We start from the raw sequence: 16,880 nt of genomic DNA on the forward strand, positions 1-16,880 counted from the left end.
CTGTTCCTACGTACTATCTTGCTCACAGTTTACTACACTTCCAAGATTGACGTCATCTGCAAATTTCAATGTTGTGCTCTGTACCTCCAAGTCCAAATCATTATTGTATATCAAAAATAAGAGTGCCGCTAGTACTGAACCCTGGGGAACTCCACTGTATACCTCCCTCCATTCCGAAAAACAGCCATCCACCACAACTTTGCTTTCTATGCTTTGTATCCATGCTACTGCTGCCCCTTTTATCCCATGGGCTTCAATTTTGCTAAGCCTATTATGGGGTACTTGAGCAAACACCTTTTCAAAGGCCATATACACAACATCAACCGCACTGCCCTCATAAACCCTCCATTAGCTCAAAAAATTCAATCAAGTGAGTCAAACACGATTTGCCTTTAACAAGGAGTGCTGGCTCTCCTGTATTAGTCCATGCATGCCCAAGTGGTTGTTAACTTTCTCCCAGATTATTGTTTCTAAAAGCTTCCCCACCACCGATGTTAAACTGCCTGGCCTATAGTTGCTGGGTTTATCCCATTTCCCCTCTTTTGAACAAGGGTGTAACATTTGAAATCCTCTAGTACTCTGGTCCCCACCCTGTATCTGAGGAGGATTGGAAGATCGCAGTCAGCACCTCTGCAATTTCTACCCTTACTTTCCTCAGCAGCCTAGAATGCATCCCATCCACACCAGGTGATTTATCCACTAAGTATGGCCAGCCTTTCTAGTATCTCTTTATCTATTTTTCTCTCATCCAGTATCCAGACAACAACCTCGATAATCATAGCTTTGGCAAAGTCCTCTTCCTTGGTAAACACCAATGCAAAGTACTCATTTAGTACCTCAGCCATGCCTTCTGCCTCCACCAATGGATCTCCATTTTGGTTCCTAATCAGCCCCACTGCTCCTGACAACCCTTTTACTGTGAATATGCTACAGCAGACCTTTTGGATTCCCTTTTATGTTAGCCGCCAATCTATTCTCATACTGTCTCTTTGCCCCTCATTTCCTTTTTCACTTCTCCTCCATACTTTTTATATTCAGCCTGATTCTCTCTTGTATTATCAAGCTGACATCTGTCATATGCCCCCTTTTTCTGCTTCCTACTACTCTCTAACTCCTTCGTCACCCAGAGAGCTCTGGCTTTGAATGCCCTCGCCTTCCCCCTTGTACGAATGTACCTGAACCATCTCTTCTTTAAAGGCCGCCCATTGCTCCATTACATTTCTGCCTGGCAGTCTTTGACTCTAATTTCCCTGGGCCAGATCCCTCCTCAATTTACTGAAATCAGCCCTCCTCCAGTTAAGTATCTTTATTCTAGATTGCTCCTTGTCCTTCTCCATAACTAATCTAAACCTTATGATACTATGATCACTATTCCCGAGATGCTCCCCCACTATGACATTCTCCACTTGACCCACTTCATTCCCAGGACTCGATCCAGAAATGCCTCCTTCCTCATTGGGCAGGAAACATACTGATCAAGAAAGTTCTCCTGAACACACTTCAGAAATTCCTCCCCCTCTCTGCCTTTAACACAATCCCTGCTCCATTCAATATTGGGGTAGTTAAAGTCTCCCATTATCACTACTCTATAGTTCACGCACCTCTCAGTAATTTCCCTGCAAATCTGCTCCTCCATCTCCTTCCCACTATATGGTGGCCTATAAAATACACCAAATAGCGTAATAGCTCCTCTATTGTTTCTCAACTCCAACCAAATAGTGTGAAGGAATGAGCCATAGAACCGATTCAGAAAAAGACACCATCGTATGAAAGAACTCTGGCCTTATCAAAACAGGACAAACTGGGTTTGGAAATTTAGAAACCGAACGATGGAATAACTGTGAAAGCATTCTGGCTATTGAGATAAGACAGTTGTTGACCCTGAATAAATAACCTTATTGAAACAGAAGGTGAAGGGCTCCGACAAGCTGAACTTTTGGGAATGAAACAATGGTTCACAACATTAAAACAAATGTTCTAGTTTACACTTCGTAAAGAAGCACATAAGATAAGGAACATCTGCCCTCGTAAAAATGACATAGTAAGGAACACCTGCCGTCATACTGTTTTTTATATGGTAAACTTAGAACACCTAGAGATGAGACATGATTCTGTAATGCTACCAGCTGAGGTGGCAGTAAGAGTTGCAGAGGTCGGCAGAAAAATGACGAGATAATTAGCTTGCATCAGCAGAAAACCTTAAAGGAAATACCACTGGAAAAAGGTATAAATAATGAACTCTCAAATGGGATAACAGACTCGCTTTAATCGGGCAAAGCGATTCTCGGCTTCAGAGGCGGCTCTGTAGTCTCCAACTCTTTGTACCTCGGGGATCAAAGGTATTTGGTATATATCCTGCCTGTATAAGAACTTTAAGAACTGTAATACTGTAGTGAAGTTAAGAATTGAAAGTAAGATTCTCACAGAAATCACAGAAACCCCACAGTGCAGATAGAGGCCATTTCGGCCCATCGAGCCTGCACCAACACATATCCCACCCGATCCCCGTAACCCCTACACCAACACATATCCCACCCTATCCCCGTAACCCCACGTATTTAATCCCCCTAACACTAAGGGCCAATTTTTTTTTAATCATGGCCAATTAACCTAACTCGCACATCTTTGGACTGTGGGAGGAAACCGGAGCACCCGGAGGAAACCCACGCAAACACGGGGAGAATGTGCAAACTCCACACAGACAGTCGCCCGAGGCCGGATTCGAACCTGGGTCCCTGGCGCTGTGAGGCAATAGTGCTAACCACTATGCCACCATGTTAAAAAGATCGCATGTTTTTTCTCTTTTTGGAACTGTTAATGTTGCGATTGACTCACCAACTGTAAATTACATGTCAGTTCTTTAATAAATCTATATATTTTTAGAATTGTCTCACATAAGACTTCTGTATCAAAAACTCGCAAACTCAATTTCTGTACACTCTTTGGTGAGGAATTGCAGAATTCTGAGGGAGTTTTCCAGACCCACATAATATCCGGAACGTTACAGTCTAGCTAAACTTATTAAAAGTGCTATCTGGAGGACAGTAACATTCTCAGGTTGTTCCTTTCCTTTAGGGAGAGATAGTCCGGCCCTTTAGACCCAATTAAGCATCTTTAGGATTGGGTTACCTCAAACTTTAGTTGAAAGTGAATGTCTTGAGAAAGACGCCTGATCCGGGGTAGCCCTAAAGGGGCTCGGACTAGTGAATATCCCTTCAATTGATTCGGTCTTCGATCCCTCAAGGACATTCTCTCTCTCTCGCACTAATATTTTCCTTCATCAAAACTGCTACAGCTCCTCCTTTTTTCCTTCCCTATTTTTCCTGAATACCTTGTAACCAGGAATATTAAGCATCCCTTTTTTGAGCCAGGTCTCAGTTATCACCACTACATCATATTCCCACATGGCTATTTGCGCCTGCAGCTCACCAACATGGATTTCAGTAAGGCTTTCGATAAAGTCCCGCACAAGAGACTGGTCAAGAAGGTAAGAGCCCATGGGATCCAGGGTGCCTTGGCACATTGGATCCAAAACTAGCTTAGTGGCAGAAGGCAGAGGGTGATGGTGGAAGGTTGTTTTTGTGACTGGAAGCCTGTGTCCAGTGGGGTACCGCAGGGATCGGTGCTGGGTCCCTTGCTGTTTGTGGTCTACATTAATGGTTTGGATGTGAATGTAAAAGGTATGATCAGTAAATTCGCAGATGACACGAAAATTGGTGGGGTGGTAAATAGCGAGGAGGGTAGCCTCAGTCTGCAGGACGATATAGACGGGTTGGTCAGATGGGCGGAACAGTGGCAAATGGAATTTAACCCTGAAAAGTGTGAGGTGATGCATTTTGGTGGGACTAACGAGGCAAGGGAATACACAATGAATGGTAAGACCCTAGGAAAGACAGAGGATCAGAGGGACCTTGGTGTGCATGTACATAGATCACTGAAGGCAGCAGAACAGGTGGATAAGGTGGTTAAAAAGGCATATGGGATAATTGCCTTCATTAGCCAAGGCATAGAATATAAGACGATAGCAAAATACTGCAGATGTTGGAAATCCGAAATAACAGAAAATGCTGGAAAAACTCAGGTCAGGCAACATCCGTGGAGAGAAATTTGAGTTGAGCAGGGAGGTTATGATGGAGCTGTACAAAATGCTGGTTAGGCCACAGCTGGAATACTGTGTGCAGTTCTGGTCGCCACACTATAGGAAGGATGTGATTGCTTTGGAGAGGGTGCAGAGGAGATTCACCAGGATGTTACCTGGGCTGGAGCGCTTCAGCTATGAAGAAAGACTGGACAGGCTGGGGTTGTTTTCCTTGGAGCAGAGAAGGCTGAGGGGGGACCTGATTGAGGTGTACAAAATTATGAGGGGCATAGATAGGGTAGATAGAAAGGAACTTTTTCCCTTAGTAGAGGGGTCAATAACAAGGGGGCATAGATTCAAGGTAAGGGGCAGGAGGTTTAGAGGGGATTTGAGGAAAAACTTTTTCACCCAGAAGGTGGTTGGAATCTGGAACTCACTGCCTGAAAGGGTGGTAGAGGCAGGAACCCTCACAACATTCAAGAAGCATTTGGATGAGCACTTGAAATGCCATAGCATACAAGGCTACGGACCAAATGCTGGACAATGGGATTAGATTAGATGGGGCCTGATGGCCGGCGCGGACGCGATGGGCCGAAGGGCCTCTTTCTGTGCTGTATAACTCTATGACTCTAACCTCATTAACCACACTTTGTGAATTTGCACACATTTACACTAAACCTAATTTAGACCTTTTTGTATTTTCTATGATCCCACCTAATTCTGTATTATTTCTAACTGTTTTTTCCAGTTTGTTTTTAAATCTACACCTTGCTGCTCACTCCTGCTGAATTATTCTAAAGCCTCCCCCACAGAACTAGTTAACCTGCCCACAAGGATACTAGCCCCATCACTGTTCAGGTACAACCTGTCCATCTTGAACAGGTCCCTCCTGCCACAGAACTGGTCCCCATGTCCCAGGAATCGTAAGCCCTCCCTCCTCCACCATTTCTCTAGCCACGCATCAACCTGCATATCCTCCTATTTCAATTCTCACTAGCGTGTGGCACTGGGAGTAATCCAGAGATTACGACATTTGAGGTCCTGCTTTTTAACTTCCTCCCATGCTTCTTAAACTCTGACTGCAGGACCTCAACCGACTTGCTCCCTATGTCGCTGGACCACGACTTTTGCCTCTTCCCATTCCCCGTGATGTCCCTCACCCTGGCACCAGGGAGACAACATAGCATATGGGACTCATGTCGATGGTAGAACGGCCCGTCTGTCCCCCGACTATCAAATCTCCAATTACTACTGCGCTCCTACGATTTGTTGCACCCCCGTGCAATCCTTTGCGTCACAGTGCCAGGTTCAGGACTGCACTCCTTTGAGGTGTCGTCACCCTCACCTGTTTTAAATGCTGAATATCTGTTTGAGAGTTCCACAATCCCGGAGGATTTCTGCACTGCCTGCCTCTTCCTACCATTCCAGGTGGCCACCCACTTGCTATTCTGGCTGTGGGATGACCACCTCCTGGAACCTCTGATCCAGTAAACATTCGGCCTCCCGTATGTCCTGCAGTGAATCCAGCTGCCCCATAATCTCAGAAACCCTCGGTGAGAGTTCGAGCAGCTGGACGAGGCACTTCCTGCACACGTGGGCCTCCGGTACATTAAGTGTCCCGAAGTTCCCATTTGGCGCAGGAATTGCAGGCTACAGGTTGCAGATGTAATATAATAAAATAAATCTTGCACTGTCATCTTTTCCCATTATAAATATCCTTTGTCCAGTTATAGTGGGACCTGCCTATATAAATGTGTCACACTGTACTTACAACCTCCTACTAGTGGTGGTGCTGCAGCATATACATGGATGGAGGATGTAATTACAGCGTGACAAGTTTACATGAAATCATAGAATGGTTACAGCACAGGAGGCAGCCATTTGGCTCGTCGCGCCCGTACCGGCTCTCTGCAAGAGCACCTCAGCTAGTCCCACTCCCCCACCCTTTCCCCGCAGCCCTGCAAATTTCTTTCCTTCAGGTACTATCCAATTCCCTTTTGAAAGCCATGATTGAATCTGACTCCACCAGCCTTCCAGGCAGTGCATTCCTCCCGTCGCCTTTGGTTTTTCTGTCATCACCTTCAATCTGTGCCCTCTGGGTCTTGACCTTTCCACCAATGGGAACAGTTTCTCGCTATCTACTCTGTCTAGACCCCTCATGATTTAGAACACTTCTATCAAATCTCCTGTCAACCTTCACTGCTCAAAGGAGAACAACCCCAGCTTCTCCGGTCTAGCCATGTAACTGAAGTCCCTCCTCCCTGGAACCATTCTTGTAAATCTTTTCTGTACCCTCTCTAAGGCCTTCACATCCTTCCTAAAGTGTGGTGCCCAGAATTGGACACAATACTTCAATTGGGGCCGAACCAGTGTTTTATAAAGGTTCATCATAACTTCCTTGCTTTCGTACACACTGCCTCTATTTATGAAGCCCAGGGTCCCGTATACTTTTTTAACCACTTTCTCAACCTGCCCTGCCACCTTCAACAGTTTGTGCACACATACCCCCAGGTCTCTCTGTTCATGCACCCCCTTTAGGATTGTACCCTTTAGTTTATTTTGCCTCTCCTCGTTCTTCCTACCAAAATGTATCACTTTGCACTTTTCTGCGTTAAATTTCATCTGCCATGTGTCCGGCCATTCCACCAGCCTGTCTAAGTCCTCTTGAAGCCCATGACTATCCTACTCACTGTTCACTATACTTCCAAGTTTTATGTCATCTGCAAATTTTGAAATTGTGCCCTGTACACCCAAGTCCAAGTCATTAATATATAGCAAGAAAAGCAGTGGTCCTAGTACCGACCCCTGAACACCACTGTACACCTTCCTCCAGTCCGAGAAACAACCGTTCACCACTACTCTCGGTTTTCTATCACTTAAGCCAATTCCGTAGACATGGGCACTTTCCATTATAACTGTGGGCATAGGAATTTATAATGGAAAAATAATCAGTGAGTATGAGTTCCAAACAGGGGCTGAATTACATCCCTGGTCCAGTTCTCCTCCGCCCTCTACCTCCACTTCACCTGATTACTACACTTAGTCTTGCTTCCCCGTGTGCGACGCCACAAGAGCATAATTTAGTAAACGTAAAAAACATTACAAAAAACTCTGCTGGGAGTGAGAATAACCCACAAATTGGGTGCAGACAGAAAAACACGTGTTATTGATGCTGTAACAGGGAAAGTTGATGTGCGGGTCTCTCCTCATCCCTGACTTCGATTACATCTCCCGACGACTGGCACAGATCCTGTACGACTTGCAGCAAGGCCAGATGTGGAGTAGCTGTGTCAGCATACTTGAGTGACTGGCCGCGCTGAAACAGTCCCATTTTTGACTGCAGGCGAGTGAATGGTGTCAGCTTTGTTTAGAAGTTAGGATCCCCATAGGCGGGCACAGAATAGGCCCGTGCCCCTGATCTGGTGGTAAAGTGTGACAGCTAATACAGACATACTCACACCAGGGAGAATCTTCATATTGTGAAGAGCGTTTTGTGCTTCTAGCGCTGCTTTACGGGTATAAAATGTTACAAAGCAACAACCTAGAAAGAAAAACACAGAGTAAACAGCAGGAATGCCGCCTCACCTGTCAAATCCCAGCACCTTGTGGCCCTCCCCACATGCTCTGGGTGAGAGGGACTGACCAATTGTCAGCTGATCCACCTTCCCTCCAGGTGCTGAAGAACAAGTCTGAAGAAGAGCCCAACCTGTGGCAAAGTAGCAGGGCTCCATTCGACACTCGGCCCTGCCCCGCATTACCATGAGGGGAGCTTCAAGTCTCTACCAACCCGTGTGCCTCGGACTGGGTCTCAGCTCCCCGCCACACACACCAGCAGGGTGCAGCCACCTCAGCTCCTGCACCACTTATTCTGCAATGAGGTGCTGCAGGAACTGCCCCCTCCCCGGTACCATTCCCTGCGAGAGCTCGAGAGCACGCAGCAATGTGTGGTGTGCACTCACAAAAGTCACTGCTGCCCTCTGCCTCTCTGCCAACCGGGTCAGTCAGTCCCACTCAAGGGCTAGAGAGGTCAGCATTGTGACTGCATTTCTAAAACACCCTGGGCACCCAGAACTTGTTTGACTAACAGCACAGTCACAGAACCTTCACAAAATACCAGCCAAGTGCTGAGTTGCATCTTGTAATTATCGCAGTCTACCCTAAGATTGGCGTTGGCAGACTCCGACCTGATTGGAGACACCAGCAGCAGCCGAACCATCGACGATTTCCAAAAATAAACCAAGAGTGACGTCACAGGACTGCAGGTAGATGATTGGTTGGTGAGTATTAAGGTTTTTTTTCTCTCTAATTTAGGACAGTGGTTTAAACTAGGACCAGGAAACTATAACGTATAAATTTATAGCTTAACTAGTTCAACTATTTAATATAACTATAAATAATTGTTGAATAAAGACTTTAACGAACTAAATAAATAAAATAAGGCTAGTCTAACGTATGGCAGGGCAGATTGTGCATCTGGACTGCAGCATGTGGGAGTTTGTGGATGGCGAGACTATCCCGAGCAAACACATCTGCAGAAGACGTCTCCATCTCGAATCTCTCCGGTTCAGAGTCACTGAGCTGGAATGAGAGTTGGAGACACTCCGACACGTAAGGGAGGGGGAGGAATTTCTGGACAGTTTTATCCAGAATACAGTCCCACCCCAGAGGAAAGCACAGGTTCAGGAATGGGAGGGTGCGACTGTTAGGGAGACGGGTCGCGGGGATTTAAGAGAGGTTGAGGAGGAGGTCCCGCAGACACTGGTCCTGTCCAACAGGTACGATGTACTCGCTACCTGTGAGGACAAAGAGAACGACTGCAGGGTGGACAGCCACGTGCAGACCATGGCACTGTGGCTCAGAAGGCTGTCCAAGGGCAGGGCAAGAGCAGAATAGAAATGTGGTAGTAATAGGGGACTCTATATTTAGGGGGCTAGATGGCATCCTCTGCAGCCAAGAGCGAGAGTCCTGAAGGGCGTGTTACCTACCCGGTGCCAGGGTCATGGTCCATGTTGGAACAAACGACATAGGTAGGAACAGGGAGGAGGTCCTGCTGAAAGAGTATCAGGAGTTAGGATCTAAATTAAAAAGCAGGACCTTGAGGGTAATAATCTCTGGATTATTGCTTGAGCCACGTGCAAATTGGCACAGAGGCAGACAGATCAGGAGAATTAACACGTAGCTAAAGGGCTGGTGTGGGAAAGAGAGGTTCCTTTTCATGGGACACTGGCACCAGTTCTGGGACAGGAAGGAGCTGTACCGATGGGACGGGCTCCACCTGAACCGGGATGGGACCCGTGTCCTAGCGGAAAGGTTAAATAGGTAGGTGGCAAAGGCTTTAAACTAGTAAAAAGGGGGGGAGGGATCTACAAGAAACGTAAGCAACCTAAGTATAAACAAAGCAGGAAAGGTGAGCACAGGAAAGAATAAAGTAAGGGAGGACATTGACGGCAAGGGAGCAAATAGAGTAATAGAGTCTAAAAAATGGTTAAACATAAAGTGAGAGGAAATCCTATTCACAGAAATCACAGAAACCCCACAATGCAGATAGAGGCCATTTCGGCCCATCGAGCCTGCACCAACACATATCCCACCCGATCCCCGTAACCCCACGTATTTAATCCCCCTAACACTAAGGGTCAATTTATCATAGCCAATCAACCTAACCCGCAAATCTTTGGACTGTGGGAGGAAACCGGAGCACCCGGAGGAAACCTACGCAAACACGGGGAGAATGTGCAAACTCCACACAGTCACCCGAGGCCGGATTCGAACCCGGGTCCCTGGCGCTGTGAGGCAACAGTGCTAACCACTATGCCACCGTGCGTTAAACTGTCTGTACAGCAATGCACACAGTGTCCGTAATAAAACAGGGGAGCTGGAGGCAATCATGCGTTGGGAGGAACCAGGCGCATTAGGGATTACTGAGACATGGCTACAGAAAAATCAGGACTGGGAATTAAACATTGCAGGGTATAACATATTTAGAAAAGATAGGGAGGGAAAAAGGGGAGGTGGAGTAGATGTACTTATTAGGGATAACATAATGGCAGTAGACAAAAGGGACGTAGATATCAGCAAGACAAAAATAAAATCCATATGGATAGAGATAAAAGATAAAGGGTCAATCACACTAATAGGCGTAGTCTACAGACCACCTAATAGTGGAAGGGAGGTGGAGGAAGAAATATGCAGACAAATTAAGAGAAATCAGTAAAAAATAATAATCATGGAGATTTCAACTACCCCAATATTAATTGGACAGAAGAGGTAGGTAAAGGGGATAAGGGAATGGAGTCCCTACAATGTGTACAGGACTCCTTTCTAACCCAATATGTAAAAAGCCCAAGGGAAGATTTGCTGTTGGGTCTAGTTATGGGGATATGAGCAAATAAGAGAAGTAAAAGTAGGGGAACATATACGCAATAGTGACCATAATATAATACGCTTTATGATGATAACAGAGAAGGACATAACTATGACAAAACCAGGTTAATAGATTGGAGAAAAGCTGATTTTGAGAATAGAACTTGGGAAGATAAAATGGGCAACAATATTGTCAAACAACGATGTAGAACAGCAATGAGAAACATTTAAAATGGTGTTCAACAGAGTGCAGGAAAAATATATTCCGCTAAATGGAAAGAACAAACTAAACACTAATGAGACTCCTTGGATGAATAAAGGCATAAGGGAACAATTGAGGGTAAGGAAAGAGGCAAACATTAAATACATAGACAGCAGGGGAGTGTATGATAAGAGAGAATACGAAGGGATTAGGAGAGAAGTCAAAAAAACAATTAGGAAGGCAAAGAGGAACTATGAAATTAAATTATCAAGGAACATAAAACAAAATAGTAAAATATTTTACAGGCACATCAATAAAAAACAGAAGGTTGGGATGGGAATAGGGCCATTAAGGGATAGACAGGACAATACCACAGGTAACGATAGGGAGATGGCAGAAATATTAAATCATTATTTTGCTTCAGTATTTACCAGGGAGATAGAACAGGTGGACATGACATTGGATGATGAGTAATGAGATAAGTGTATTCAAAATAAAAAAGGGGATATATTAAAGAAACTAATCAAATTCGAAGAGGAAAAACCTCCTGGTCTGGATGGATTGCATCCATGCATTTTAAAAGAATCTAGGGAAGAGATAACCAAGGCATTACTACACATATGTAATAATTCGTTAGAAAAAGGTGTAGTGCCAGAGGACTGGCGGATAGCTAACATAATACCGATATTTAAGAAGGAGGATAGAACATGTCCAGGGAATTATAGACCAGTCAGCTTAACATTGGTGGTAGGAAAAATAACGGAATCCCTACCAAAGGAGAGAATAGAACATCTAGAAACGAAAAGTATAATAATGAATAGTCAGCATAGATTTCAAAAGGGAAAATCTTGCTTGACCAACCTCATTGAATTCTTTGAAGAGGTAACAGACAGAGTAGACACTGGCAATGCAGTAGATGTAAGTTATCTAGATTTTCAAAAGGCACCCCATAATAGACAGATGAACAAGGTCAGAGAATGCAGAGTCAGGGGACAAGTAGCAGAATGGATTGCTAGCTGGCTTCAAGACAGAAAGCAGAGAGTAGGAGTAAAAGGGTAGCTATTCACAGTAGCAGGTGGAGTTCCACAAGATCAGTGCTGGGACCACTGTCGGTCACAAGTTACATTAACGATTTAGACTTTGGAATCAAAAACATAATTTCTAAATTTGCGGACGATACCAAATTTTTTGGGGGGGGGGGGTTAGTCATTACTGAGGGGGACTGCAACAAAGTAGAGGAGGACATTAATAAATTTGATGAATGGGCAAATAATTGGCAAATGAAGTTCAACACAGATAAATGTGAGGTATTACATTTTGGTAGGAGGTCACTTATCACTTGGAGGGTGCGAGTCTAGGTGGGGTAGAGGAACAAAGGGATCTCGAAGTACAAATACACAGATCACTAAAAGTTGCGTCACAGGTTAGCAAGGCCATAAAAAAGCAAACCAAGCACTAGGGTTTATTTCTAGAAGTATAGAATTGAAATGTAGGGAAGTTATGCTAAACCTGTGTCGAACCTTGGTTAAACCACACTTGAAGTACTGTGTGCAGTTCTGGTGGCCGTATTATAAAAGGGATATAGAGGCACTGGAGAGGGTGCAGAGAAGATTTACAAAGATGACACCAGAAATGCGAGGGTATACATATCAGGAAAAGATGAACAGGCTGGGTCTCTTTCCCTTGAAAAAAGGCTGAGGGGTGATCTAATAGAGGGCTATAAAATTATGAAAGGTTTTGATAGAGTGGATACAAAGAGAATGTTTCCAATTGTGGGGAAGAGCATAACTAGAGGCCATCAATAGAAGATAGTCAAGAAATTCAACAGGGAATTCAGAAGAAACTTCTTTACCCAAAGAGTGGTGAGAATGTGGAACTCGCTGCCACAGGGAGTGGTTGAAACGAATAGTATAGATGCATTTCATAGAATCATAGAAAGTTACAGCACGGAAGGAGGCCATTTCGGCCCATCGTGTCCGCGCCGGCCAACAAAGAGCTCTCCAGCCTAATCCCACTTCCCAGCTCTTGGTCCGTAGCCCTGCAGGTTACAGCATCCCAAGGGCACATCCAAGTACTTTTTAAATGTGGTTCGGGTTCCTGCCTCTACCACCCTTTCAGGCAGTGAGTTCCAGACCCCCACAACCCTCTGGGTGAAGAAATTTCCCCTCAAATCCCCTCTAAACCTTCCACCAATTACTTTAACTCTGTGCCCCCTGGTTTTTGACCCCTCTGCTAAGGGAAATAGATCCTATCTATCCACTCTATCTAGGCCCCTCAATTTTATACCCCTCAACAAGGTCTCCCCTCAGCCTCCTCTGTTCCAAGGAAAACAGACCCAGCCTATCCAGTCTTTCCTCATAGCTAAGATTCTCTACTCCTGGCAACATCCTTGTAAATCTCCTCTGTACCCTCTCTAGTGCAATCACATCTTTCCTGTAATGTGGTGACCAGAACTGCACGCAATACTCTAGCTGAGACCTAACTAGTGTTTTATACAGTTGAAGCATAACCCCCCTGCTCTTGTATTCTATGCCGGTTAATAAAGGCAAGCATTCCGTATCCCTCTTAACCACCTTATCTATCTGGCCTGCTACCTTCAGGGATCTGTGGACATGCACTCCACGGTCCCTTTGTTCCTCTACACTACTCAGTGTCCTACCATTTAATGTGTATTGCCTTTCCTCGTTAACCCTCCCCAAATGCATTACCTCACACGTCTCCGATTGAATTCCATTTGCCACTGTTCTGCCCACCTGACCAATTTATTGTTATCTATTTTAAGGGGAATAGATAGGCGTTTCTGCGGCCACAAACGAGACTCCAGGATGGTATGTTGCCTCCCTGGTGCAAGGGTCAAGGATGTCTCGGAGCGGCTGCAGGGCATTCTGGAGGGGGAGGGTGAACAGCCAGCTGTCGTGGTGCATATAGGTACCAACGATATAGGTAAAAAAAACAGGGTGAGGTCCTAAAAGCTGAATATAGGGAGTTAGGAGGTAAAATTAAAAAATAGGACCTCAAAAGGTAGTAATCTCAGGATTGCTACCAGTGCCACATGCTAGTCAGATTAGAAATAGAAGGATATTTCAGGTGAATACGTGGCTAGAGGAATGGTGCAAGGGGGAGGGATTCAAATTCATGGGACATTGGAACCGGTTCTGGGGGGAGGTGGGACCAGTACAAACTGGACGGTTTGCACCTGGGCAGGACCGGGACCGATGTCCTGGGGGAATGTTTGCTAGTGCTGTTGGGGAGGGTTTAAACTAAAATGGCAGGGGGTTGGGAACCAGTACAGGGAGACAGAGGAAAGGGAGGCAAGGATAGAAGCAAAAGACAGGAGAAAAGTAAAAGTGGCAGTCAGAGAAATCAAGTGTGTAAATCAAACATGGCCACAGTAAATAATAATTCTAAAAGGTCTAAGAGTGATAAAAAAAACAAGCCTGAATGCTTTGTGTCTTAATGCGAGGAGCATTCGTAATAAGGTAGATGAATTAGCTGCGCAAATAGATGTAAACGGATATGATATAATTGGGTTTACGGAGACATGGCTCCAAGGTGACCAAGGCTGGGAATTCAACATCCAGGGGTATTCAATATTCAGGAAAGACAGGCAAAAAGGAAAAGGAGGTGGGGTAGCATTGCTGGTTAAAGAGGAGATTAACACAATAGTAAGGAAGGATATTAGCTCTGATAATGTGGAATCTGTATGGGTAGAGCTGAGAAATACCAAGGGGCAGAAAATGTTAGTGGGAGTTGTATACAGACCCCCAAACAGTAATGCTGAGGTTGGGGATGACATTAAACGGGAAATTAGAGACGCGTGCAATAAGGGCACAGCAGTTATCATGGGTGACTTTGATCTACATATTGATTGGGCTAACCAAATTAGCAATACTGTGGAGAAGGAATTCCTGGAGTGTATACGGGATGGCTTCCTGGACCAATATGTCGAGGAACCAACTAGAGATCAGGCCATCTTAGGCTGGGTATTATGTAATGAGAAAGGATTAATTAGCAATCTTGTTGTGCGAGGCCCCTTAGGGCAGAGCGATCATAATATGATCGAATTCTTCATTAAGGAGAGTGAAGTATTTGACTCAGAGACTAGGGTCCTGAATTTAAATAAAGGAAACTACGATGGTATGAGGCGCGGGTTGGCTAGGATGGATTGGGGAACGTTACTTAAAGGTTTGACGGTGGATAGGCAATGGCAAACATTTAAAGATCGCATGGATGAACTACAGAATTTGTTCATCCCTGTTTGGCATAAAAATACAACAAAAAAGGTGACGCAACCGTGGCTAACAAGTGAAATTAGGGATAGCATAAGATCCAAGGAGAGGACATATCAATTGGCCAGAAAAAGCAACAAACCTGAGGATTGGGAGCAGTTTAGGATTCAGCAAAGGAGGGCAAAGGGATTAATTAAGAGGGGGAAAACAGAGTATGAGAGCAAGCTTGCAGGGAACATAAAAACTGACTGTAAAAGCTTTTATAGATATGTGAAGAGAAAAAGATTGGTGAAATCAAGCGTAGGTCCCTTGCAGTCAGAAACAGGGGAATTTATAATGGGGAACAAAGAAATGGAAGACCAATTAAATACATACTTTGGTTCTGTCTTCACAAAGGAGGACACAAATAACCTCCCAGAGATGTCGGGGAACATAGGGTCTAATAAGAGGGAGGAACTGAATGAAATCAGTATTTGTAGGGAAATGGTGTTAGGGAAATTGACTGGATTGAAGGCTGATAAATCCCCAGGGCCTGATAATCTACATCCTAGGGTACTTAAGGAAGTGGCCCCAGAAATAGTGGATGCATTGCTGGTCATCTTCCAAAATTCTATAGACTCTGGAACAGTTCCCATGGATTGGAGGGTAGCTAATGTAACCCCGCTATTCAAAAAAGGTGGGAGAGAGAAAACGGGGAATTATAGACCGGTAAGCCTGACATTGGTAGTGGGGAAAATGCTAGAGTCCATTATAAAAGATGTAATAGCAGAGCACTTGGAAAACAGTGACAGGATCGGACAAAGTCAACATGGATTTACAAAAGGTAAATCGTGCTTGACTAATCTACTGGAATTTTTTGAGGATGTAACTGGTAGAATAGACAAGGGAGAACCAGTGGATGTGGTATATTTGGACTTTCAGAAGGCTTTCGATAAGGTCCCGCATAAGAGATTAGCATGTAAAGTTAAAGCACATGGGATTGTGGGTAAGGTACTGACTTAGATAGTGAACTGGTTGGCAGACAGGAAGCAAAGAGTTGGAATAAATGGCTCTTTCTCCGAGTGGCAGGCAGTGACTAGTGGGGTACCGCAGGGATTGGTGCTAGGGCCCCAGCTATTCACAATATATATTAATGATCTAGATGAGGGAACTAGATGTAATATCTCCAAGTTTGCAGATGACACAAAGCTAGGTGGGCATGTGTGCTGTGAGGAGGATGCCGAGAAACTCCAGTATGATTTGGACAGGTTGGGTGATTGGGCAGACGCATGGCAAATGCAGTATAATGTGGCTAAATGCAAGGTGGCAAAAACAGGAAGGCAGGTTATTATCTGAATGGCAATAGATTGGGAGAAGAGGAAGTGCAATGAGACCTGGGTGTCCTTGTGTACCAGTTGCTGAAGGTAAGCATGCAGTCCAAAGATGTGCGGGTTAGGTTGATTGGCTATGATAAATTAACCCTTAGTGTTAGGGGGATTAAATACGTGGGGTTACAGGGATAGGGTGGGATATGTGTTGGTGTAGGGGTTACGGGGATCGGGTGGGATATGTGTCGGTGCAGGCTCGATGGGCCGAAATGGCCTCGATCTGCACTGTGGGGTTTCTGTGATTCTGTGAGGTGCAGCAGGCGGTTAAGAAGGCAAATGGTATGTTGGCCTTCACAGCGAGAGGATTCGAGTACAGGAGCAAGGATGTCTTGCTGCAGTTGTACAGGGCCTTGGTGAGACCACACCTTGAGTATTGTGTGCAGTTTTGGTCGCCTTATCTGAGGAAGGATGTTCTTGCCATGGAGGGAGTGCAGCGAAGATTCACCAGACTGATACCTGGGATGGCAGGAATGACGTATGAGGAGAGATTGGGTCAATTGGGCTTATATTCGCTCGAGTTTAGATGAATGAGAGGGGATCTCATGGAAACTTATAAAATTTCATCAGGACTAGACAGACGAGATGCAGGAAGGATGTTCCCGATGGTCGGGGAGTCCAGAACCAGCGGTCACAGTCTAAAG

General features: G+C 45.1%; 1 protein-coding gene across 1 annotated transcript in view; it reads right to left on the reverse strand.

Annotated features, from left to right (window-relative positions):
• LOC147106498 (CUGBP Elav-like family member 1) overlaps window positions 1-16,880 on the reverse strand; it is a 102,260-nt gene that overhangs the window by 54,840 nt on the left and 30,540 nt on the right. The window contains exon 3 of the mRNA XM_086008459.1: window positions 7,537-7,619. Coding sequence (XP_085864585.1) covers window positions 7,537-7,619 — 83 coding nt within the window. The remainder of the gene's footprint in view (window positions 1-7,536; window positions 7,620-16,880) is intronic.

This window comes from Somniosus microcephalus, chromosome 15, assembly GCF_052327205.1.
Source record: "Somniosus microcephalus isolate GS21.2 chromosome 15, FLI_Smic_1.0, whole genome shotgun sequence".
Taxonomy (NCBI): Eukaryota; Metazoa; Chordata; class Chondrichthyes; order Squaliformes; family Somniosidae; genus Somniosus; species Somniosus microcephalus.